This window comes from Zonotrichia leucophrys, chromosome 6 (assembly GCF_028769735.1).
Source record: "Zonotrichia leucophrys gambelii isolate GWCS_2022_RI chromosome 6, RI_Zleu_2.0, whole genome shotgun sequence".
Lineage (NCBI taxonomy): Eukaryota > Metazoa > Chordata > Aves > Passeriformes > Passerellidae > Zonotrichia > Zonotrichia leucophrys.
This window is the reverse complement of record NC_088176.1, coordinates 551,359-576,797: the sequence shown is the minus strand read 5'-3', so window position 1 is coordinate 576,797 and position 25,439 is coordinate 551,359. Positions and strand designations below refer to the sequence as shown.

Genomic DNA, 25,439 nt, shown 5'->3' with positions numbered 1-25,439 from the left:
CGAGCCGGCCTGGCCGAGACCGCGGCGGGAGGGCGAGCGGGGACCCGTCCGGCTGTCCTCCTGCCGTCCCGTCCCGTCCCGTCCCGTCCTGTCCCATTCCGCCCCGTTCCGTCCCGTCCCGTTCCGTCCGGTCCCGCGGAGCTGGCTCCGGGAGCGGGCGCCGGGCCCATGCCCGTGGCGCGGGTTCGAGCCGGGCACGGTGCGGGGCCACCGAGCGGCCGCCCTTCCCTCGGGCTCGGCCCCGCTCGGCCCCGCTCGGCCCCGCCGGACCGGCTCTGCCCGCGGCCGGGCGCGCGGCGGGGCGGGCGGGGGCGCGCACGCAGGCGGGAGCGCACGGCGGCGGGAGCGGGCACGCGCGGAGCCCCGCACACACGCGGCGGAGGCGGCGGCGATGTCGCAGGCGGGCAGGAGGAGCGGGAGCCGGGGCAAGGTGAGGGCTCGCTCCCCGCGGGGCGAGGGCCGCGGGGCTGCGGGCCGGGCCGGGGAGGCTCCGGCCGGCGGGGATGGAGCGGGCCGGGCGGGCTCGCACAGCCGGGGGGCTCTGGGGGCTCCTGGCCGCCCCAGGGTGAGCGCCGGCGGGGCCGTTGCCGCTGGGGCCGTTGCTGCCGGGCCGTTGCCGGCGGTGCCGGTGCCGCGGGGCCGAGCCCCTGCCCCGGCCGCCCCTCGCAGCCCGCCCGCTCCGCTCCGCTCCGCTCCTTTGTTGCGCGGCCCGGCCGGAGCCCGGCGGTCCCGGCGCTTTGTCCCGGGGCCGCCCCGGGGGGACAAAGGCGGGCGGACTCCCTGCCCCGCCGTGCCCCGGCTCCCCGTGCCCCCGGCGCCGGAGATGTGCCCCGGGCACGCCGTCAGCGCGGGATGGGCTCGGCACTGCGAGAGCCTCCCGCAGCCCAGCGCTGCTCCCCCGGCAGCCCGGGGTCCCCCCGCGGCTCCCCCGCGCCGGCCGCGCTGCGTGGGAGGGGATTCCCTGCTCCCGGCGCTTCCCGGCGGCGGCCGGGACACAGCCCGCGATTGCCGTGCTCTGTGTTTTGTTTGCTCTCTCTTGCTGGCTCGGGGCAGAACTGCCTTGGGGAAAACCCAGTGGGCGCCGGAGCCAGGGACTCTGACATCCCAACCCCGTCACTGGCATGCGGGAGCGGGTCCCGGGTGCGGGGCCCTGCCGCCGGGGTCGGACGGGGTCAGGATGAGGGTGAGGATGGGCATGGGGTGAGGATGGGCCCCACAAGGGGAGGAGCCGTCAGGCGCTCCCATGGGGCAGTAACACTGAGGCTTCTTTTGATTGATGTTATGGGACAAGGGGAAACAATAAAGACAATAAATCCTTGACTGTTAAAAAGAAAAGTAATGCAATTCTTTAGTTTTCCCTTTATATGCCAGCGATGCTCCTTTAAACAAGCCCCAAACTGTTTCTAGGCAGTTTTGCCTCCGGACCCGGCTCTTTGAGGGGCAGCATCTCCAGGCTGTGCTGCCATGTGCTCAGGCGTCCCTCGGCTGGTTCCGTGCCCAGGCCGTGCTCTTTGTGTTGCCCATTTCAGCACTGGAAATAATTTTTCAAGCAGCATCAGAGAGCAGGAAAGGAATCCTCTGAAATTAGGCTGCAGCTGAATGTAGACATCAGTGCTGCTGCTTCCTAAATTTTCTAGTTAAAGATTCTGGGTGAAGATTCTGCAAATCTGAAAACTGTGCCAGTGTCTGGCTTTGAAGTGAGGCAAGTCCTCGAGGCTTTATCTGCCTCAGCCGAGACTGTGAAAAGGGATGAATGGCAATAAATTACCAGGTTAATGAGATGCACTGAGAAGCCTGGAGCTGAGGCAGCAGCACGGCTGGCTCAGCCCTCGGAGCTGGGGGTGCCCAGGGCTCAGCGATGCAGCCCTGGCTCCTCCAAACGACAATTTCATGTGGTTCCCCTTGCAAATGTGGTTGTAGAATAGTCTGGGTAGTCACTGAACTTGAGTGATTGCAGGGAAAATACTAAACCTAGACTTACTTAAAGCTTGGAATGAGTAAGGTGGAATCCAAACAAAAAAATCTTTAAAAACCTGTGGATTTTTTTTCCCATTAGGGTCACCACATTCTAATCAAAGGAGGAAAAATTGTCAACGATGATCAGTCATTTTACGCAGACGTTTATGTGGAGGATGGCCTAATAAAGTAAGTTAAAAATTTATATTTGCTAATGTAATTTCTTAGAATGATGCAGTGCCTTGGGATTTGAACAAGGTTCTTTCCCATCACTTTTTCTTTAGAAAAATGAAGGCAGCATTTTAGAGCAGTGTCAGGAAAGAGCTGCACTGGGGTAGCTGCAGCTGTGGAGACTGGCAGAGCACTGGCAGCCGGAGGAGGAGCCACAGGGGTTGTTTTGGCATCCTCACCTGAAAGCTGTTGCCAGCTAAGAGGAGATGTTGGTTTCCTTTGCAGACAGATCGGAGAGCACCTGATCGTGCCCGGCGGCACCAGGACCATCGATGCCCACGGGCAGCTGGTGATTCCGGGCGGCATCGACGTGCACACGCGGCTGCAGGCGCCCACCATGGGCATGAACTCGGCCGACGGCTTCTTCCAGGGCACCCGGGCAGCGCTGGCAGGGGGCACCACCATGATCAGTAAGGGGCTGTGCTCTCCAGCAGGGCACACAGGCCTGGAGTCACTGCGGGGACGTTTGTGTGCCTTCACAGCACAGAAATGCCCGTTTCTGCTGGGCAGACCCAAACACCACAGAGCTAATTGAAGGTGTTGTGTACTGTGCAGAACCTCTTTCCCTTGCTGCACATGGATATTAAAAATATTTATCTGCCCCTGCCTCACCTCATCAGAGAGCAAGGCAGAAGAGCACTTTAAACACCTTTTAATACGTTTTTAACAGCTCTGCAAGTGTGGGGCATTTTTGAGTTTCCCAGCTCTAAGCACAGGCTCCATTTTTGTGTTAATGGAAAATAATTTTGCTCTCTGTTCTGTTCCTACTCCATTCCCAAGAAGCACTGCAGTGTGTGACTGCAGGACCAGTCTCACCAGTCCTGGCACAGCTCCCCAAGGAATGGGAGCAGAGCTGAGGGAAGTGATGGGCAGAGGGGGCTGCCCATGGCAGCTGCCCCAGGGCAGAATGCTCACCAGCACAGTGCTGTGCTGGCTGAGAAACGTGACAGAGCCATGCCTGGGGTTTGCTTGTTGTGCTTGTATCACTTAGCCTGGGAGCTCCATGCCCCTTGTCCCTCAGCAGCACTGGGAGTGAGCTGGCACTGCTGTGTCCAGCTGTGTGGCCTGGGTGCAGTGCCCGATGTGTCCCTGTCCCCAGCCTGCATGTCCCCACAGCAGCAGCAGCTGTGGCCAGGGCGCGGTGCCCTGCATGTCCCTGTCCCTGTCCCACATGTCCCCGCAGCAGCAGCAGCAGCAGTTGTGTGGCCGGGGTGCGGTGCCCAGTCTGTCCCTGTCCCTGTCCCTGTCCCTGTTGCTGTCCTGTGTGTCCCCGCAGCAGCAGCAGCAGCAGTTGTGTGGCCGGGGTGCGGTGCCCAGTCTGTCCCTGTCCCTGTCGCTGTCCCTGTCCCTGTTACTGTCCTGTGTGTCCCCGCAGCAGCAGCAGTAGCAGTTGTGTGGCCGGGGTGCGGTGCCCAGTCTGTCCCTGACCCTGTCGCTGTCCCTGACCCCCGTGTCCCCGCAGTTGACCACGTGTGCCCGGACGCGGGGAGCAGCCTCCTGGCCGCCTACGAGCAGTGGCGCAACCGTGCCGACAGCCAGGCCTGCTGCGACTACAGCCTGAGCATGGACATCCCGCGCTGGCACGAGAGCCTCAGGGAGGAGCTGGAGGCGCTGGTCAAGGACAAGGGTAAGGGCAGAGGGACCCCGTGGGCTCAGGGCCGCTGCAGGGTCCCGGGGTGGCCGTGGCAGCCCTGCTGTCCCCAGCACTCAGCGCTGCAGGGACACGCGCAGGCGGCCGCGCTCTGCCCGTGGCGCTGGCACCTCCCTGTCCTTGGCCAGCCAGGAGAGAGCTGTGGCACCAGGCTCCTGCCATGACATCTGGGTCTGTGCCCTCACCTTTGGGCAGCCTGGTCATGGAAAGGGATTTTGGAAGCTGAAGGAGTAGGGCTGGACACCCTGACGTGAGCTGCCAGATGTACAGAAAATACATTTAAAGAAAAACCTCTGGGACAGGGCGTAGAGAAGGGAACTCAGCTTTAAGCATTCCACAGTGGTTCCGTTGTGCCTGTAACTACTGTGCATCCCGAGGTATCCACGGCACATGGCTGGCTGGAAAGCAGGAAAGTAGACCGCGCGGCAGGGATTCATGCATTCATTAATACCTATTGCCGTGTTTGGAACTACACTTTCCTTCAGATATGCTAATGCAGAGCTAAATGTCTTCAGTGTAATTTGTAGTCTTGCAAGCAAGGGTTTAATTGGCCAATTACCATAGAAATTCGCAGTGAATTTCCTATTAAAATGCAGAGTGGCTGAAGTAATGGAGCTGTTCCTTGGAACACATATGAAATACAGCTGTAATTTGATCATGGTTTGGTATTGCTTATTGCCTCTATCCATACAAAACACAGCAGCAATTCATAGAATCATGGAATGGTTTGGATTGGAAAGGACCTGATCCCATTCCCTGCCATGGCAGGGACACCTCCCACTGTCCCAGGTGCTCCAGCCCCAGTGTCCAGCCTGGCCTTGGGCACTGCCAGGGATCCAGGGGCAGCCACAGCTGCTCTGGGCACCTGTGCCAGGGCTGCCCACCCTGCCAGGGAACAATTCCCAATTCCCAATCTCCTATCCATCCCTGCCAGGGAACAATTCCCAATTCCCAGTCTCCCATCCATTCCTGCTCTCTGGCACTGGGAGCCATTCCCTGTATCCTGTCCCTCCATCCCTTGTCCCAAATTTGAGAATAAGCCATAGACTGAAGCCACCATTGGAGGAAAACCAGCATGGCAGTGAGGCACCTGAGTGTGCATTTGGAGCAGTCACAGAGGGTACCTAACCCCAAAAAGGGGTTTCATTTTTTGGTTCAAGTGCAACATAACATAGAGGTTTATTGTATTTCACAACCCCCAAGCTCTGGGGTCAGTGGGGACATTTCCCACATCAGCCCTTGGCTTTGCTTTGCTTCCAGTGTAACCCTCTCCAGCACAACCCCCTGGTCGAGCACCTCTGCCCAGCCCACACCAGGGCAGTGACAAAGGGACAAAGCCACACGTGTCCTTTTCTTTTCTCAAGGTGTGAACTCGTTCCTGGTGTTCATGGCTTACAAGGACAAGCTGCAGTGCACTGACAGCCAGGTAGGACAGCGGAACACAGGGAAAGGCAGGGCCTGCCTCTGAGCCCGCTGGGAGGAGGCAGGGCTGAGCTGGCCCCCGCTGTGTCTCGGCAGATGTACGAGATCTTCTGCGCCATCCGGGACCTGGGGGCCATCGCCCAGGTGCACGCGGAGAACGGGGACATCATCGAGGAGGTACCGTGGCCACTGGGACTGGGGCTGAGCAGGGCCCTGGGGGGGAACCCCTGTCCTGTCCCTGTCCTGTCCCTGTCCCTGTCCCTGCCCCTGTCCTGCCCCTGTCCCTGTCCCTGCTCCTGTCCCTGCCCCTGTCCCTGCCCCTGTCCCTGTCCCTGTCCCTGTCCCTGTCCCTGTCCCTGTCCCTGTCCCTGTCCTGTTCCATCCCTGTCCCCATCCCTGCCCCTGTCCTGTCCCTGTCCCTGTCCCTGCTCCTGCTCCTGCCCTGTCCCTGCCCTGTCCCTGTTCCTGTCCTGTCCCTGTCCCTGTCCCTGCCCCTGCTCCTGCCCCTGTCCCTGTTCCTGTCCTGTCCTGCCCTGTCCCTGCCCCTGCTCCTGCCCTGTCCCTGTTCCTGTCCTGTCCCTGCCCCTGTCCTGCCCCTGTCCCTGTCCTGCCCCTGTCCCTGTCCCTGTCCCTGTCCCTGTCCCTGTCCCTGCTCCTGTCCTGTCCCTGTCCCTGCCCCTGTCCCTGTCCCTGCTCTTGCCCCTGTCCTGCCCCTGTCCCTGCTCTGTTCTGCCCCTGCCCTGTCCCTGCCCCTGCCCCTGCCCCTGTCCCTGCCCCTGTCCCTGTCCCTGTCCCTGTCCCTGTCCCTGTCCCTGTCCCTGTCCCTGTCCCTGTCCCTGTCCCTGTACCTCTCCTGTCCTGCCCCTGCCCTGTCCCTGTCCCTGCCCCTGTCCTGTCCCTGTCCCTGTCCCTGTCCCTGTCCCTGTCCCTGTCCCTGCTCCTGTCCCTGCCCTGTCCCTGCTCCTGTCCCTGTCCCTGTCCCTGTCCCTGTCCTTGTCCCTGTCCCTGTCCCTGTCCCTGTCCCTGTCCCTGTCCTGTTCCATCCCTGTCCCCATCCCTGCCCCTGCCCCAGGACCTGGAGCCCCAAAGCCTTGGAGGGAACGGGACCCTGTGTAGCAGCAGGAGCATCAGGGTGTCCTGTGGAATCATCCGTGCCCTCATGGATCTTCACATGCGGGTGCTTGGGTTCCCAAAAAGCACTTTGGGGGTTCCTAAGGGATGACTGGCTGCCTTAAGTGATGCTTTATCCCATTATCTGTTGTGTTTATGAGTTTGGATTGCTTGAAAAAATCAGGAGGTTTGAGGCTTTTGCAGTAATGTCGTGACGTGGGCAGCATTTAACTCCACCATCAGCACCTGGGAATTCCTTGGTGTTGCAGCCTCTGCTCATGGGCCTTATTTTTCCTTTTTACCTGTAGAAAAGACAGTGTTGGCTCCAGCCTCAGATACACGAGCTGGAGTTAGACTGGCAGTTCCTTAGGCTCACGGTCACGCCAGCGTTCAGTCTGGTGTGGGAGTCAGGCTGAACTGAAAGCCAGATCCAATCCTTCAAATGGGTTTATTTGAACAAGCAGGGTAAAGGCTAATTCCCACCTCCTGGGATTTTATCTGGAAACCTCAGCTGGCTGTGGAGCCAGGCAGCTCATAGTGCAGCAGTGTTTCTGTCAGCTGCCAGCCTGGTGACACTTGAGCCCTGGGGACAAACCTGGAGATCTGTGACAAGAATACAGACAAATAGGCACGCTCTGAGAGCAGGGGCCTCTAAAGGATCCTGTGGGATCTGCTCCGTGGTGTTGGATTACATCCTTGCCTTGGTGCCAGCTGCCTGGGAGGCTGCATGCCACAGAGCAGCAGAGGGACAGGCTGAGCTGTATGCTGGACATCTGCGTTCAGATGCCACAGGAGGGACCTGGGACAGCCCAGAGCTCATCTCAGCGTCTGTCACTGCGGGCTCCCTTTCCTCTGTGCCACTTGGTGAGGTGCAAAGGGACAGGAGCCTTCGGGAGAGGTGGCACTGGCTGCGCCCCAATGACAGTCACATCCCTGTGCCCATCCCGGCCTCCTCAGGGGCTCCTGAGCAGCCGCAGCAGGCTCAGGGATGCTGGGGTCCCTGTCCCTTTGCTGCAGCTGGGGCAGCCTGGCTGTCAGTCCCCTCCTCCAGAGCCTTCTGAGGGGTGGGAGGGCCCCGAGGTGCTGCTGGGGCACTGCAGCTGCCATGCAGGAGCATTTCTGCAGCACAGGACGGGTCTCTGGGAGGTGGCCTGGGGAGTGGGCTGTCCCTGGGCAGTGTCCCGTGTCCCACCTGCCCTCGGGGGGCTCTGGCCAGGGTGTGCTGTGTCCCACGGTGCTCCAGCAGGCTGTGCCCATCACTGACTGCTCTCTCCTTCCTCCTCACCCCCAGGAGCAGAAGAGGATGCTGGAGCTGGGAATTACAGGCCCAGAGGGGCACGTCCTCAGCCACCCCGAGGAGGTAACGCCACCAGCCCTCGCTCCAAGCTCCAGGCCCACCGTGCAGAGGGGCTGGGACACCTGTGACATGGGACCACTGTGTCTGGGACCCCTGTGTCATGGGACCACTGTGTCATGGGACCCCTGTGTCTGGGACCCCTGTGTCATGGGACGCCTGTGTCATGGGACCCCTCTGTCGTGGGACACCTGTGTCATATTCTTGTGGGACACCTGTGTCGTGTTCTTGTGGGACACCTGTGTCGTGTTCTTGTGGGACACCTGTGTCGTGTTCTTGTGGGACACCTGTGTCGTGTTCTTGTGGGACACCTGTGTCATGTTCTTGTGGGACACCCGTGTCGTGTTCTTGTGCCCGCAGGTGGAGGCAGAGGCCGTGTTCCGTGCCATCACCATCGCCAGGCAGGCCAACTGCCCCCTCTATGTCACCAAGATCATGAGCAGGGGGGCTGCAGATGTCCTGGCTCAGGCCAAGAGGAAAGGTAACACTGGCCTGCACAGGCAATCACTGAGCCTCTGAATCCAGCCAGGAACCTCATGCTGGCTGTGAGCTCTGAGGAGCCCTCATCTCCTGAGCTCCCCCTCACCGAGGGCGCTGAGGCTCGTGCTGGTTTCCATGGTGGGCTGTGCCAGAGCTAATTGCTTGGAGCTGGGAGGATTGGATGTGTTGGAAGCTGTGACACTTCCATCTAGGCAGACACAGCTGAGAAACGGGGAATAATCCACTTGTGATGGTTTGGTGTGAACTGAATGAAAGCAGATGTGGAGCAAGCTCCAAATGGTGGCTGGGGTGGAGTGGGAAGGGCTGGATCAATCCTGGGGGAGCAGGGTGATAGAGGGAGCACAGTCACCACTCCCCCGGCCCGTGGCTGCCAGACAGAGTCAGGTTTGGTTTAAAGGAAGGCATGACAGCCCGTAGGAATGCGTGCCTGGTGTAGGGAGGGGACAGACAGATCCAGACCTTGCTTTGACAGTGTCTCCCAGTGACCCGAGCTAATGTGAAGGATGAGCGGGGCTCGAAGCGCTGGCAGTGCTGCAGGAGTGAGGAGCTGCTGTGTGTGGCTGTGGCAGGGCCGTGTCTGTGCCGCCTGCCCTGACAGCCCCTCGCTCTGCAGGTGCCGTGGTGTACGGGGAGCCCATCACAGCCAGCCTGGGCACGGATGGCTCCCACTACTGGAGCAGGAACTGGGCCAAAGCCGCCGCCTTCGTCACGTCCCCGCCCGTCAGCCCCGACCCCAGCACGGCCGAGCACCTCAGCACTCTGCTCTCCAGGTGGGTGCCGTGCACAGCTGGGCACAGCTGGGCACACCTGCCCTGCCCGGTCTGCATCCCGCCCACGCCCACCCGGTGCCATTTACAGCACTGGCATGGCTGTGGGGCCGGAGCCCACGAGCCTCCGGGCCCCCCTGGGCTGCCCAGCAATGGGGCTGTGCCAGCCTGGGTGCCCTCAGTGCCCCCTCGCTGAGCCCTGCCCTGTCCTTCCCAGCGGGGACCTGCATGTCACGGGCAGTGCCCACTGCACCTTCACCACCGCGCAGAAGGCCGTGGGCAAGGACAACTTCACGCTGATCCCCGAGGGCACCAACGGCGTGGAGGAGAGGATGGCCATCGTGTGGGAGAAGTGCGTGGTACGTGCTGCAGGAGCTGTGCCTGGCCCCAGGCTGTCACTGCCTCGCTAGTGCAGACGAGCCTCAGCAGTGACACTGTCTAGACACTGCTGCAGCTTCAGAGAGCTGCCAGCGACAGGCTGAGACACACGGCTGCCTGCACGGTGCCTTCAAAGGCTGCTGGGCAGGGACCACCCTCCGCTCCTGCTCAGCCACCAGGGAGTCTCTGCAGCACATTGTCCCGAGGGTGGTGAGGTGCTCCTGTCCCTGAGGGGTGGATGGGGGGGGTCTCTCCCCTGGGATGTGACTGGCCATGCTTCCAGCTGCCAGGTGACCCCAGGCCCCAGCAGGCTCCTGTCACCCCTGTGTGCCTGGCAGCAGGGCTGTGATCCCAGGGTGGGATCAGTCCGTGTCCCTGCTCCCAGTGCTCACATCCCTGCTGGCACCATCCCTGGGGAGCGCCATGCTCCATCCCACAGAGCAATGTCCCTGTGCAGCCTGCAGGAGCTTGGGAGCCAAGCCACCCTGAAACCTCTCTGGGATGGGCTTTGTTCAAACAGAAATAGAACTTCTCTTAAGGTGACCAGTGAAGATGGTAAAGAAATAGCATGGGTTGGGTTCACTTCCAGTCTTTCTTCATGGGCTGACCTCAGCCCTCCTCAGTGATCCTGAGATGCCTGCGCAGCCAGTGTAGGTCTTGCTTTTCAGAGACTTCAGCCTTTGGAGTCCAAGGAAAATAAAACCTGTCTGTCATATCCTTTATCCCACAGGGACAGTGCTCATCCTCACATCCCCCTCCCCTGTAACCACAGCCCTGTGGCAGAGCAGACCCTCACCCACATGGGCACAGGGGTGGGGGCAGCAGCTCCTGCCAGGGCACAGCTCTGGGGAGGGGCCTGCCCCCAGCCCTTGTTCCCCTGGGATGTTCCCCTCCCCAGGTCCCCGGGAAGATGGATGAGAACGATTTTGTGGCAGTGACCAGCACCAACGCTGCCAAGATCTTCAACTGCTACCCCAGGAAGGGGCGCGTGGCTGTGGGCTCCGACGCTGACCTGGTGCTCTGGAACCCCAAGGCTACGAAAATCATCTCAGCAAAAACCCACCACTCGGTAAAATACAGTTTCAGTCATTTTCTGGGGGTGGTCTTACAGTCTGAAGAGATCTGGAAAGCAATGTATGTCCCTAGCTAGATCAGATCATTCAGCACGGGAGGAGTTCTCTGTGTGGGTACACATGCATTTGCTATTAAAAATAGTAGGAAAATATCCTTTTATTGCTGTAAGGGTGGGATTTGTACTGAGGGACCACTCCAAGACAGCTGACATCTGGTAAGGAAATCTTAAGGTCAGTGTATTTGCTGTGGACTAGAAAAATGTCAGCGCTGAACTGAAGTACTGAACTAGTGCTGAACTGCAATGTGTATTAGTTGCAGTTTAATACATATTAAACTATTGCTATAGTTTTATATATAATGGTGTTAATCTTAATACAAAATTTAAATATTCCATAAATAATATATAAATAATATAATAATATTTTAATAAAAGTAGTAAACTATTGTTGTAGTTTAATATGATTGGTTTTAAGGTTTATTTTCTCCATTCCAGTTTGCTTCCCGTTGGAATCTTGTTATTTGAAATATGGGGGGTTAGTTAGTTCTGACTGATGGTGCACGAGGAGCAGTGTACAAAAATGGGGGGCATTGTTGGCCTCCTCTTCAATCCTGCAGGCACTGAATATCAGGGTTTGCTTTTTCCAGAACGTGGAGTACAACATATTTGAAGGCACTGAGTGCCACGGGGTCCCAACCTTGGTGATAAGTCAGGGAAGAGTTGTGCTTGAAGATGGAAACCTGTGTGTCACCCAGGGCTCAGGTCGCTTCATCCCTAGGAAGACCTTCCCTGACTTCGTTTATAAAAGGATAAAGGCAAGAAACAGGGTAAGGAGAGTTTTATTTGCCATAATCCCTTGTTTTGATCACAATCTCTCAGCTGTAGTGTATTGGGGCCGCTGTGCTGGCAAACCTGCAACAGCAGCAGGAGTATTATCAATGCTGTTTCTTTCTGTCTGTAACTGCCTGGATGTCAGTCAAGAATTCTTAGTATTAGAGCTAATAATGACAGTTTTATTAGCCTATTACAATGTTACAAAGCAAAAATATGACTCCTTTGTATTGATGTAGAGGGAGGAATTCATCTCTTACCTGTGCTAGAGAGGTTTCTGTTGCTGTATTCTGCAGCCTTTGGAGGGTAAGGGATGTACATCCCATAGGTGCTGGAATACAGTAACATAAATGCTCCCATGTGCTGGCACAGCTGTTTAAAGAGACACAAAGAGATGCAAATATGTAAAGAGCTTCTTGACAGCTTTGTCCTCCTTCCCTTGTCCCTGTGCTATTGCAGACACTGTAATTCTGCATCCTACAGAAAGGCAGAGCAGGAACCAGTAACCCAAATTACCTGCAGAGGCAGGAGCCCCAACTCTGGTGTGCCTCAGGGTGTCTGGGGTGCCTGGAGGGCGGGATGGGGATGTGCCAGCTCCCTGCAGGGTGGGAATGGGACCCAGAGAAGGTGCAGATGCCCCATCCCTGGAGGTGTCCAAGGCCAGGCTGAAAGTCCTTTGAAGACCATCGTTCTCCCTGGGCTGGGCAGCTGTGCCAGGGCAGCTGTGCCCTCTCCATGGAGGAGCGTTCCCGTACCCAGCCCAGTCTCCCGGCACAGCTGGAGGCGCTGCCCCGGCCGTGCTGACGCTGTTCTCCCCGCAGCTGGCCGAGGTGCACGGCGTGCCCCGGGGCATGTACGACGGGCCGGTGCACGAGGTGCCGGCCAGCGTCAGGACCGCGGCCCCGCGTGCCACCCCCTGCGCCGGCAAAGCCGCGGCGCCGCCCGTGCGCAACCTGCACCAGTCCGGCTTCAGCCTGTCCGGTACGTGGGGCCAGCAGGGCTGGGCTGGGCGGGGGCGCTGCTGCAGGGCTGGGGCTGCAGCCCAGGCACCGAGAGCAGCACGGAAAGCACTAGAGTGTTCTGCGGTATTTATGTCAATGCACAGAGCCTGCTGGGGGCTCTGTTCCCAGGAGCCAGAGCAGGCAGTGATTCAGCACCATTTGTGCTGCAGAAAGCTGCCCAGCAGCTGTTGGGAGCTTGGAAAGCCAATGCTCTGCCCTAAAACCACTTCCGTAATGGTTTTTAGCTGGTTGGATCCCATATTGTCTGATAAATGTTACCAATCCCCACATTTTATTATATACAGAATTTATTTCTAGGAAAGCCACTTATAAATCTTCCAGAAAGAAACAATGAAAAATTAAGTTCAGTCGGATATAGCCACTCCAAACTGTGCCGTGCTCATGGAGTGTCCCAAACGGCCCATAATGAAATGACTGGTATTTGCTGAGGAGGTGTTGTGTGGCCGTGGCCTTTCAGCAGTGGCTCTGCCCTCTCTCTGCTCTCCGCAGGGTCCCAGGCCGATGACCACATTGCGCGGCGCACGGCGCAGAAGATCATGGCCCCGCCGGGCGGCCGCTCCAACATCACCTCTCTGTCCTGACCCGCGCCCGCGCCGGCCCCGCCGCCCCAGCCGGGCCGGGGCCGCCCCCGCGCCCGCCAGCCCTTCCCGCTAGGTAGAGTAGAGCGACCCCCGAGGCCGCGCTCCCGCTTGGGCTCCCTGCGCGCTCCCTCGCTAGCTGCTAGGAAAGCCCTTCCTTCCCTCCCGTGCATGCCCGGCCCCAGGGCTGCGGGCCCGCGTGGGCATGAAGGCACATCCCGCTGGATCACGCTCCTTGCCAGCAGCTCCGCTGCCCGCTCTCATCCAAGGACTTACAACAGACAAGCACTGCCGTGGTTTCCAGCCAGAGCCCTCCGCCCTGGCCGAGCCTCCAGAGCCATCCCCAGCCCGCGTGTCCCTCTGCGGTCACAGCTCAGGGACAAGCGCAGCCCCGTGCCCTGGCACAGAGTGGTGCTGCCCCTCCAGGACCTGGCCATGCCGTGGGCTGATGTCCTTCTGTCAGCCTTGTTTTCTAAAGATCATTTATACGGATTTTCAAGAACTGAGTGTGAGTCCAATACCAAATACCGAGACTCGTTTGGAGGCCAGGTGCATGCAACACACTTTTTTATAAAGATTATTCTAGCCCAGGTATTACATTTAAAGGTGTGTACACAGAGTCAACCTCGGGCTGCAGAGCCATGCATGTACATCCAGGAATGGCTTTCCGTTCCTGTCTGCTCCTTGCTTGGAATAAACTCGGCTGGAAACCATGAAATGGTGGAAGTGGTTGATTGACCCGAGTCCATTTTGTTGTTTTGTTCCTTTGTGTTTTCTGGCGAGGCTGGGACCATCCCATCGTGACGTGCAGGTTGCTGTGCTCCCTTGGGGGGACAGGCTCATGGTGGTGGCAGTGTGGGCAGAGTGCCTCCCTTCTCCTCAGCCCTGCTCCCTTGGTTTGCCCCCTGCCCCGTGGTTTGCAGATGAACCCACGGCTCCAGGAGTGGGGCTGGCATCCCCTCGGCCCACGGCGGTTCTGGTGCTGGTGAGACCTCATGGCATGTCCATGAGACACCGATTTCCCTGGCACTGCCAGCCTTGGCTCTCCAGCTCTGTCTGAGCCAGGCACGACAAACAGAGCCGGGGTTGTGGTGGCACAAGCAGGGATCTGATTTATGGGTGGGGGCTGGAGCCACACATGGCAGCTCCAGATACATGAATCCATGAATTAGGAATGAAACCACAAATATAAACCAGGGAGGGATTTATTTTTTTGCTGGGGGTTTTTTGATTATCTGATATGACCTACATTTCACAGCTTAATGCTGCAGTAATTTCTGTGCTAAGCACATGGGAATGTATTTGTTTGGATGTTTTATATTTAATTTTAAATTTAATTTAATTTATTTCATTTGTCAATTTTCTGATTTTTCCTGAAATTGCACGAAGGCAATTAACATCTAGTGGAAGGTATCCCTGCCATGGCAGGGGGTGGAATGAGATGAGCTTTAAGGTCCCTTCCAGCCCAAGCTATCTATGATTCTATGATCTCTTTTGTCCTGGATAGAGCTTAAGTTACAGCAGTGGGAAATCCATAAGGCATGGGGAGGATGGAAGACACAGTCTGATGGCAGTGACCCCACCACCCCAGCACCCCGAGCTCGTAAACACTTGGCAAAGGAGGTTCTGAGCTCGCTGTGCTGCCGGTGTCCCTTTTCCCACAGCTGGCCTGGTTGGTGCCAGTGAGGACCCAGCAGAGTCAGCGCTCCCTCTCCCACATCACCCAGTTTAGGTCCCTCCACCCTCTGTGGCAGCCCAAGGCTCAGGCCCTGCCGGCCGCTCCCTTGTGCAGGGAGGGTTTGCGTTCATTCCCTCTGCCAGGGAGCTGCCCCACGCTCCTCCCAGTGCAGGAGCAGGGCCAGCAGCATCTCTGCAGCTCCCCGGTGCCAGGAGAGGCTGAGCTGGCAGGAACCGCCCGCGGCACCCACACCGTGTCTGCCCCTAATTCCTCTGGACAGCTTTCCTGCAGGCTCTGGGTCAGGGACACGGCGAGACGCTCCGTGCCCTTGACTGGCAGCACAGCCCTGGCTCTGCAGAGGCTCTGCAGGGCTTGTGTCTGCTGTGGGGATGGGCCCCAAATACCTCAGGACAGCAGTGCTGCTCAGGGATGGACCCCCAAATACCTCAGGACAGCAGTGCTGCTCAGGGATGGACCCCCAAATCCCTCAGGACAGCAGTGCTGCTCAGGGATGGACCCAAATACCTCAGGACAGCAGTGCTGCTCAGGGATGGACCCCAATTCCCTCAGGACAGCAGTGCTGCTCAGGGATGGACCCCCAAATACCTCAGGACAGCAGTGCTGCTCAGGGATGGACCCCAATTCCCTCAGGACAGCAGTGCTGCTCAGGGATGGACCCCAATTCTCTCAGGACAGCAGTGCTGCTCAGGGATGGACCCCCAGTTCCCCAGGACAGCAGTGCTGCTCAGGGATGGACCCCAATTCCCTCAGGACAGCAGTGCTGCTCAGGGCATGGACTCGGCGCATGAATCACCTGGACAGCGGTGTCCTGCTCAGGTGGACCCTTAATTCCCTTCCATGCGACAGGCAGTCTGCTCAGGTGCCCCAATTGCACCTGTCAGCAGCAGTGTCCCAATGACCCAGTCCAGGATGCAGCTGCCAGTGGCCAATCCCTCGACGCAGTGTCAGAATGACCCAATTCTCTCAGGACCGTGCTGCTCAGGAGCCCATTCCTCAGGCAGCATGTGCTAGAACAGAGTGGCAGCGGCATGATTCCGCTTATCCGTTCTGCTCACTGTGTCTTTTGTTTTTATTTGCAGCTTCCCCTGCCCAGCAGTCGTCAGAGCAGCGTGGCCCCTGGATCCCTGCAGTGCCAAGCCAGGGACCTTGCTCCTGGCCTTGGAGCACCTGGGACACTGGAAGGTGTCCCTGCCCATGGCAGGGTGGAACAAGCTTTAATGTCCCTTCTCATGCAGACCATTCTGGAATTCTGTGGTTTCCCTCATTCAGCACCCTGATCAGCAGCAGGATCAATTGCAGCAGGTAAGAAAGACAAGGCTGGTTGGTGAGGGTTGTTTGTCCCTGGCAAATTCCAGTTGACACTGTTTAGGATTTAGGCACAGTGGTGATGGCACAGGGCTGGCAGACACTGAGCTCTCCTGGCTGCTGGTGAGCATTTCAGTCTCTCAGTGTCCCCTGCCCTGGATTTCAGGGGTTTTATTTTCAGATTTCCCTGTGTGTGGGAAGCTGCCCTCGCTCTGTGACCCTCCCCTTTCCCCCTGCAGTGCACAGCCCAGCCCAGCAGGTACCCTGGGTGCCTGGGGACACCCAGGAGGGTGCAGAAGGGACGAGTCAGGCTCAGACAGGGACTGTCTCAGCCTGCACTGCTCCTTTGAAGTGAGCAGCATCCCTGGGAGCTGTGTCTGTGCTGCCACCAGCGAGCAGCACGGTACAAGCCAGATAAATCATTCCTGCACTGAGGGGATCAAAGAGGGGAAGCGGAGGTCTCCTGACACTTCCAGGGGTGCTTTTATTGAGGTTAGGATACAAAATCCGGGGCTGTGTGGGGAAATACCAAACCCCTGTGAGCTGTGGAAATACCAAACCCTTCTGTGCTGCAGCGAGGTCGGGTCCTGCCCCGTGCCCCCTGCCCCTGTGCCCACCCTGGTGCCCCAGCACGGATGGCAGCAGGGCCAGAGTGGGCACAGCTGTCCTGTGAACACCAGGGGCCCAGAAGGCTGATTTATTATCTTATGATATACATTACATTAAAACTATACTAAAAGAATAGAAGAAAAGGTTCTCCTCAGAAGGCTGGCTAAGCTAAGAATAGAAAGGAATGATAACAAAGGCAGCTGTCTCAGACTCTCTGTCCAAGCCAGCTGACTGTGATTGGCCATTAATTAGAAACAACCCCATGAGACCAATCCCAGATGCACCTGTTGCATTCCACAGCAGCAGATAACCATTGTTTGCATTTTGTTCCTGAGGCCTCCCAGCTTCTCAGGAGGAAAAATCCTAAGGAAAGGATTTTCATAAAAGATGTCTGTGACACTGTCCCAGGCCAGTGCCAGGCACAGCTCTCCATGGAACACACACCCTGCCTGGGGCCGGCTGTTCCCCTTCCAGCACCTGGTTCTGAGCTGATGGTGGTCCCACAGCTCCCGTCCCACCCAGCTCTGTGCCAGCTGGCAGTGTCCCACCAGCCCTGGTTCCAGCTGGGTTCCAGAACTCCAGCGTTTGGACGCTTCTGTGCTTTCAATACCCTGGGAATGACACCAAATCCTTGGCAATGTTAAAAATACACATTTATTACTCCACATGTGCAATGGCTTCCGACAGTATCTGCAAAAACACAGCCTTGTCATAACTTAAATATTCTGTGATGTGGTAAAATTGTCATGCAAGAAAATTACAGGAATGTATTAACATAAAATACAATGATATATTTACATATATCTGCACTGAAATAGTTTTTAAAAATACCCTCTCAAGGCAGCAGGATTTCAGTCCAGGGTCAAGTCCATATTACTGGTATCTTTGCTATTATTTTATTACTCTTAAACTCTTTTGGCAAGCTCTGGAGTAATAGAGAATTGGCAACAGAAGAAACATCAGGACCTGACCTGCCATTTGTCTTATGCACAAAATTCCCAGTGAAGGCTGTGGAATTCAATGCAAACACTTAAAAATATGCAACTTTGCAAAACTTTGTAACACAACAGAGATAAGAAAACAATCTCATGGCAAGTGATTAAAGGAGAATAATTCATAGGTGCTGTAGACTTTTCACAGCAGATAATGGCACACACTGTATAAATCTGTCATACAAAAAATACAGGTATTTAAATATTTATGTACAGAAAATTCCTGTGTTCTGGCTGTGGTGGAGGTGCAGCCCAGAGCTGTTGGTGACACCTGCCAAGCTGGGACGTGGGACCAGGGCTCTGTCACGAGTTCACTGTGAGGTTGGCTCAGCAGCAGCAGCAGCAGCAGCCAGGGCTCAGCCAGAACAAGGGCACCACCACGGGCACCACAGCCATGCCCAGCCCAGCCTGTGCCAGGGCCAGGGAACACCCAGGGGAGTGGCACAGGGAGCAGAGGGGATCAGAGCCCAGGACTGCATTGTGGATGGGGTTAGCCAGACGTGGGGCACCATGGCAGGAGCCACAGAGATGTGCAGGGCCAACAGGACTGAGCTGGGCTCAGCTGGCACTGGCTCACACAGGGACACGGCAATGGGGACACAGGAGGGGCCCAGAGAGGGGCACGGGGGGCAGGAGCACTGAAACCTCCACAGGGGTTCTGACAATGACAGTAACGCTGAGCTGCTGTCACTGATGTTCCTGTCACTTGTCCCTTTTCCAATTGCTCTTTTCGTGCCATTTCTACTGCAGGGACTGAGTGCAAACAGGTGGCAATGAAACCTTGTCCCCCAGGGGCTCTGGTGAGGTTATGCCCAAATATTATTTACAACCAAAACCAAGCACTCCAGCACTGTGTCCACGGTGTCACTCCCAGCCAGCACAGTGACCCACAGCTCTGTGTCCTGGTGCTGCTCTCAGGGACTCAGGTCCAAGTGTCCCCAGCACATCCCAGGGATGCACTGCTGGGTTCCAGGGTGCTGCCCAGGCAGCCAGGACCCACCCAGAGTGTTTCCCCTGGGCAGGAGCCCTTCCCTGGCATCCCCAGAAGCCCTCCTGGTCTGTGCCAGGTGCTGCTGTGTGGCACAATGCCCTGCAGCAGGGGAGTGCTGCAAGGGGAACGGGTGAGTGACAGAGAGAGGGCTTGGGCTGAGCAGGCTCAGTTTGAGAAGCAAGCCAGCTCCTCCCCACACACACCAACCCCCACCACACCTGTCTCTTGTCCTAAGGAAGCAACGAAAACATCGATTACACACGTCCTGTAACTGCCAACACCTCTCCTGGCCTGACAGCTTCTGGCTGAAGAGGATGTATCTTCATCACTCATCTGTGGGATGGTTTGGTCAAAAAATCAGCACTGCTCCTTGTCATTCCAATAGTCCAAAATTTTACTGTTATTTACAGGAAGTTTCCAAATAGTGCAACGGAATTCACTGTAAAACCCTACCCACAGTGCTGGAGTAAATCACCTGCAATTCATAACTGGCTCTGCCCTGAAAATAACCATGCAACTGGAGCCAGAGCTGCAGCTCCCCTCCTCCTGCACAGCCCTAAAGAGTTCACTGAAAACACATCTCTGCACAAGTGCAGCCACACACTGATTCCCACATAAAACTGTGGGAGACACACACGCTGTGCCCTTGCCTGTGGAAGATCATTTTGTCCCATTCTGCCTTTCTGGTTTGTTCATGGAAACAAAAACCGCAGCAAAACTGGTGCTGCCAGAACCTGATCTGTTAAAAACACCTCCCATCCGTTTCTGCATTAGGAATGCCCAGCAGGGGTGCAAACACTGCAGCCTGCAGTGCCTGGCACACACAGCTGCTGATGGCTGATGGTGACTGTGGTCCCACCACACACCTGGAGCAGTCCTGTGGCACTGCAGGGCTCGGGGGCACAGCGACCAAAACCCCTCCCTCTGCAGCAGTGAAGGCCCTGCAACAAGAAAGGCAACACCCACAGCTGGAGCAAGGGAAGATTTCCTGTCTTAGTAAGAAGTTAAGACAGGTATTGGCAAATTATATACAGTACTTGTACTTTACACTGAAAATAAAGTAAATCGAAGGGTGAAATACAATATTCCTGTCTTTCATAACCAAGCAGCCTTGCAAGGCCACCCACTCTGCCTCCAACAAAACCTCAGCCTGTGATAAACTGTGTCCTCTGAGCCTGGGCACATGGAGCCAGAGCCTCCAACCCATCCCACAGCTCCTCACTGCCTGCAGCAGACACAACAAGGAAGAAAACATTTTAAATGCATCTCAAATACACATCAAACCATTACCCAGCCCCTGAAGAATCCATGGAGTGCACACAAAACATTAATTTGCCTTGAATCTGAAGGAACTGACAGGTGACACAGGGACAAGGAGGTGCCTGGGACATCCTTGTGCTGCAGGGCCCAAGCAGCTGCAGGCTCCCAGGAGCTGGTGCCAGAGCCCCGGGGCTGCTCTGGTTTGCACAGGGATTGCCCATCCCCAGAGCAGCATTTGTGAACAGGGAGTGCCAAAGCCAAGCTCACACCACCTCTTTGGCCTTCCTCCCTGCTCCTTGTCTCTCCCCGTGGGGCCCAAGGACATGGCTTCGTTCCCTGTCCTCTCACTGCATTAAAAACGTGTGGATCAGCAACCTGACACAAAACCAGAAAGACGAAATAAGTTGATCTCCTCCTGACAAGTTGCATAGGCCGTATCCTCCCCAGCAGGCAGCCATGGTGCGGGGCAGTCCTGTGGCAATCTGGCTCCTGGCCTGGCCATCCACGGCCCGGGCAGTCCTGTGTGAATCTGGCGTGCTGCAGTCTCGGGGCAGCTGCCGGTGCTGTCCGGCGGGCTCGGGTGCTCGGCGCACCTGAGGGCAGTGAGGGCGGCGGCCAGCCCCGGCCTAGCTGCTGCCCGAGGAGCACACGGAGCTGCACATGTGCAGGGGCTCGGCCTCGGCCTCCTCGGTGGTCTCGGAGGCAGACACGGACTCGCTGGGCTGCTCCTGGCTCCTCTTTAGCCTGTGGGAGGCAGGAACAGGAGTTACAGAGCTGTCCCCAGGCTGTCCCCCACTCCCCGCTCGAGAGGCGCCTATGGCACAGCCACGGAGAATGGAGTCCTCCCAGAGCTCACACGCGGGTCATGGCAGAGCCCAGAGTACCAGCAAACCACACTGACCTGCTCTGAAATGCCCCAAAACAGCCTGCAGGGCTTCAGCCCACCCAGACCTCGGCCATGGGTGCCCTCAGCACAGGCAGGCTCCTGCCAAGCCCTCCTGCACAGAGCCTGCCCCACGCTCTGCTCACAGACCCAACAGCCCCAGCCCTGGGGAAGCCGTGGCTTTAATCCAGCATTTCACTGCCTGCTGATTCCCACCAGGGACTGCTCCAACCTGAATGATCTTGCAAATCTATTCTATGTGTTAAAGATCTCCACAATCATTGAGTCCAACCTTCCTTGCCTTCATTTCCCAAAACATATCTGCTGAAAGCAGGATGGGTGAGCAGGTGCCACGGGGGAACGGAGGCAGTGTCACTCACACGTGTTAAATCCCAGAAGTCTCTCCACAGCATATCTTATTTAATGGCACTCAATAATCCTTGATCTTGCCTCCCACTGTGGCTGGAGCCATTTTTCACACACAGGCAGACCTGAGCTCCTCTGCTGGCACCAGTCACCTGGGGCTAAGCCAGCAGCAAGGTGCTCCTGGCTGTCAGCCACTGGCACTGATTCCTAAGGGAAGTTAGAAAAAGGAATATTTTTCCATAAAAAAACACCCCACACACTCACTTCTCTCTGTTGAAGATGACAAAGTCCTGCTGGATAGCTTCAAGGCATTCCTGGAGATAGTCATTTTCCTATTGAAGAAAAACAAAACATGCATAAGCAGCCCCATCTGCATCTGACTGCTGCCTGCAGCCCCCAGCACTCCCAGCTGTGTGCAGGAGCCTCCAGCTGTGGGCAGGAGCCCCCGCCCCCCTGAACCTCAGCCCAACAGCTGGAGGCAGCAGGGCTGGTGCCTGGCTTTCACCAGGGGCTGGTGCCATCCATGGCAGCAGCTTTCCATAAAACACAGATCACACCATTCCTGACATAAACATAACTCATTTCTCCATGTATCCTGCATTTTGGGAGTGCTGTCAGCCCAAAGGGAGCTCAGGGAGAGCCCAGCACACAGCCCACGTGTGGGAGTCCCTGCCAAGGCACCCAGGGAGCTGCTGCCTTGTGCCCAGGGACAGAGGCTGAACACACCAGACCTCTGCTGCTCATCTCACTTGCCAAAGTACCCACTACTGTGAAAGTCTGATCAAACTCCCATAAGAGGATACGTGGTTGTTGGAATGACTCCCTGGGCAAATGTTTTCATCCAAACAAACCCATGGCTCCCGCAGTGTGGCAGTCACAGCTGCAACACCCGCCCAGATCCAGCCTCTCCCAGCTGCACGTTACCCCAGGGAGCACATACAGACTGCGAGCTGTCTTTGCTGTTATCCCTTGACTTGTTCTTGGCGAGCCTCTTCTTCTTCTTGTGCAGGGGCCGTGACTCCAGGATCATCTCCTCCAGCTCGAAGGTGGGGTCGCAGTGCAGGCGGCCCTTCTGCCAGGACAGGGGACACACTGAGGCGAGGCACAGCAGAGACCGGGGCCCCCTGCCCCTCAGCAAAGCCCTGCTCTCACAGTGGCTCCCGCAGCGCGAGGAGCAGCCCCTGCTCGCACAGCACAGGTGCCCACTCACGTTGGGGACGAAGGCCGGCTCCACGCGCTTCTCGCTCACGTCGCTCCACACCACGCCCGAGAGCTGGGCCGAGGCCTGGATGTGCGCCAGGCAGGAGAAGCGGTGCTCGGGATTCACCGTCAGCAGCTGGGGAGGGAAAAGCACTGCTGAGACAGCGCTGCAGAGAGCAGCATCCCTGCCAGAGGAGGAAGGCAAGGCAGCCAGCAGCAGCCTGCATGGCCAGCTGCAGGGCCCAGCCATGCCAAGGAGCCTTTCTGCTGGGGCAAATAGAGAACTCACTGCAGGAAAAACACCCAAGAAAACGTTCTGCAGGCACCCCAGCGCTCGGGGGGGACATGGGGGTCCCCTCCCGGCTGAGGGGGCTGCTGGCACATTCCTGGTGAGGATGGATTCCCTGGCAGCCCGGCTGCCCAGCAGATGGCAATGCAAACCCACCGAATGCACTGCCACAGCCTCTGCCAGCAGCTCCTCATTAAACTGAATCTAATTATGCAAATTGCCTACCCAACATTAACTCATATCAGAGGCACTCATTTGCTGCCGGCAGCAGCTGCATCTTTCCTACAACAAACTCACCAGCTACTTTTCAGAGTTCTCAAGCAAGCCAGAGCTAAACCAGCTGCCCAACACATCCCAGCTTTCTGCAGCAGCAGCACGAGGAAAGCTGCAGAGCATTCCACAGAGCTGGAACCCCCAGCAGCTCCCACAGCCCTGTCAGACCCTTCAGCCCCAAAGAACAAGTGAGAGGGAGCAGCCAGTGCTGCAGGGCAGCTCCACCTCAGCTGCCATCCCAGCCAGAGGTGCTGCCTTTACAGGTGACACTGACCATGGAGAGGATGGGATGCTGGAAGGCACAATTCTAGCCCAGCTGGGAATCTGACTGTCACACCAAAACCAGACTTTTTGATCCCCTTGCTATCAAACATCATGCATCTTATTGCAAGGATAATAAACACACAGCACACATAACTAATCATAGGGTCCCAGACTGGACTGGGCTGGAAGCTCACCTTGCCATGGCAGGGACACCTCCCACTGTTCCAGGTGCTCCCAGCCCCAATGTCCAGCCTGGCCATGGGCACTGCCAGGGATCCAGGGGCAGCCACAGCAACAATTCCCAATTCCCAATATCCCATCCATCCCTGCCCTCTGGCTCTGGGAGCCATTCCCAGAGTGTACAGAGAGACAGTGTGTACTGTCTCTCTATGCCTTGTTCCCAGTCCGTCTCCAGCTTCTCCTGGAGCCTCTTTAAGCACTGGAAGGGGCTTTAAGGTCTCCCTGGAGCTTCTCTTCTCAAGGCTTAACATCCCTAACTTTCCCCACCTGTATTTTGTAAATTACTATAATTACTCTTATTATTCATTGTTTATTAATACGCTGATAATTCTCCAGCTAGTCCTGCCTGCACAGCAGCTGCCATCCAACCCAAAGCCACCCCAGAAGGACAATCCATCCAGCAATCGATGCAGCTCCACCCCAGCAGGGCCCTCACCTTGCGCAGCAGCGCGACCATTTCCTTGGACCAGGCTGAGGAGTACTGCACGCTGACGGTGCTGAAGAGCTGCACCAGGGACTCCACGGGGTTGTTGGAGTGGATGTCGTACGGCCTCTGGGGACAAGAGCACAAGGGTGAGGCGTGCCCTGTCCCTCTGGGCCAGCCAGAGCACACATCGAGGGCCGGGACGGCCGGAGCCCTACCCAGCCCCGCAGCAGCTCGTAGGCCATGATGCCCAGGGACCACCAGTCCACCTCGAAGGAATAGCCCGTCCCGCCGCTCAGGAAGGAGTGGAAAATCTCTGGGGCTGAGCAGAAAGGCACAACACACAACAGGTTATTCATTGCTCTCTACTCCAGTAGCTCATGTCAGTCAGTGCACAGCGCTTAGGGTGATCTTCCTGCACGGCTGCCCCAGGGCAGGCTGTGTGAGGCAGGGGAGCAGCAGCTGGGTGCCTGCCCTCACTGGGAACTGGGATGGCAGCCACCTGCAGGGACAGCCCTCCCTCCCAGCACAGGACAGCACAACCGTGGGCCCCAGGAGACACCGAGTGCAAGGCTGGAGCCAGAGAGGGATGGGGAGTGCAGGAGGAGGAGGCTGGATGGGATGAGGAGGGCAGGGCAGGATGGAGGGGACTGGACAGGATGTAATGCAGAAGGCAGGACGGGACGGGACAGGAGGGGACGGGACGGGATGGGATGGGATGGGATGGGATGGGATGGGATGGGATGGGACAGGATGGGGTGACATGCCAGCCCCAATGCCTTCTCATTGGGAGTTCCCCTTCTCACACAATTGGGCTCTGCTGAAGCACTTGGACACGAGCACCAATGTCCTAAATTAACTGGAGGGCCCTGGCTGGGGCAGCGTGTGCTGAGCACACAGAACACGACACAGGCACCAGGGCAGTGATTGTCTCTTACCCATGTATGGCTTTGTCCCAGCCAATGCTGTCGCTCTTTCCCCGTCCCTAATGATGGTTGCAATATTAAAATCTGTTAAATGGGCATGACCTTAAATAAAGACACATTTTAAGAAGGAATTAATGGCAGTGCAGTGTCAATGCAGAGTCAGAACACATTTTTTCATAAGCTTCTGCCCTCAGACAGGGTAGCACAGACACGGGCAGGTCAAGGTCAGATCCAATGGATCCCAAAGGTTTCCCAGGATTTGGGCTGGCCAGTGATTAAAGGGTAGGCAGCTTTGGGTTTTGATTTTGAATCACACTTGGAGCTAGCCAGCAACCCCCAGCAGCTTCAGCACTGGCCAAATTGCCCTGGCCAGAAGCTACAGGAGTGAAAAAGACACCAGGGAAACACAACACTATCACAGAACCACAGAATGCTTGGGTTGGAAAGGACTAAAAGATTATCTTGTTCCAAGCTCCTGCCATGGGAGCTTCCACTAGACATGGGTGCTCCAAGCCACTGAAACCATTGAACTGCAGTGACTCCAAATTCCCAGGGCTGAAGTTGGGCTGACCACAGCACACTGGACAGGCCAGTTGGGTGACCCTCTCCACATTAAAAAGCACAGGGATGTTCAGGCAAACATGATCCAGTAAAAGCAGAGCAGCTTTTCCCACACTTTCCCCAGGTAAAAAGATATCCAGCAACCCGGACAGAATCTGTCCCTGGAATGAATGAGGGAGCAAACAAAGAGGAGCAGATTGATCCTACCTTGTTCATCGAGGAGGATGTTGTCTGGTTTTACATCTCTGGGAAAAGAAGGAAGATTACAGCAGATGGAATCTCAG

At 57.0% G+C, this 25,439-nt stretch overlaps 2 protein-coding genes across 3 annotated transcripts in view; one reads left to right on the top strand and one right to left on the bottom strand.

Annotated features, from left to right (window-relative positions):
• The first annotated feature begins 336 nt into the window (after positions 1 to 336).
• On the top strand, positions 337 to 13,591 carry DPYSL4 (dihydropyrimidinase like 4). Its single transcript, XM_064716876.1, has 14 exons — positions 337 to 430; positions 2,057 to 2,145; positions 2,413 to 2,597; positions 3,650 to 3,814; positions 5,203 to 5,264; positions 5,357 to 5,437; positions 7,662 to 7,730; positions 8,085 to 8,205; positions 8,839 to 8,995; positions 9,210 to 9,351; positions 10,269 to 10,439; positions 11,090 to 11,269; positions 12,095 to 12,254; positions 12,785 to 13,591. The coding sequence occupies exons 1-14, from the start codon at positions 392 to 394 to the stop codon at positions 12,874 to 12,876; spliced, it is 1,713 nt and encodes a 570-aa protein (XP_064572946.1). The 5' UTR covers positions 337 to 391; the 3' UTR covers positions 12,877 to 13,591.
• A 3,530-nt stretch (positions 13,592 to 17,121) lies between these two features.
• Positions 17,122 to 25,439, bottom strand: part of STK32C (serine/threonine kinase 32C) — a 67,323-nt gene continuing 59,005 nt past the window's right edge. For both annotated transcript variants that reach the window (XM_064716668.1, XM_064716667.1), the window contains 8 exons: positions 25,363 to 25,400; positions 24,607 to 24,696; positions 23,887 to 23,990; positions 23,681 to 23,797; positions 22,189 to 22,314; positions 21,919 to 22,050; positions 21,243 to 21,310; positions 17,122 to 20,473 (listed from right to left, as the gene is read on the bottom strand). In XM_064716668.1, the coding sequence (XP_064572738.1) occupies positions 20,356 to 20,473; positions 21,243 to 21,310; positions 21,919 to 22,050; positions 22,189 to 22,314; positions 23,681 to 23,797; positions 23,887 to 23,990; positions 24,607 to 24,696; positions 25,363 to 25,400 (793 nt within the window). In that variant the 3' untranslated portion in view covers positions 17,122 to 20,355. The remainder of the gene's footprint in view (positions 20,474 to 21,242; positions 21,311 to 21,918; positions 22,051 to 22,188; positions 22,315 to 23,680; positions 23,798 to 23,886; positions 23,991 to 24,606; positions 24,697 to 25,362; positions 25,401 to 25,439) is intronic.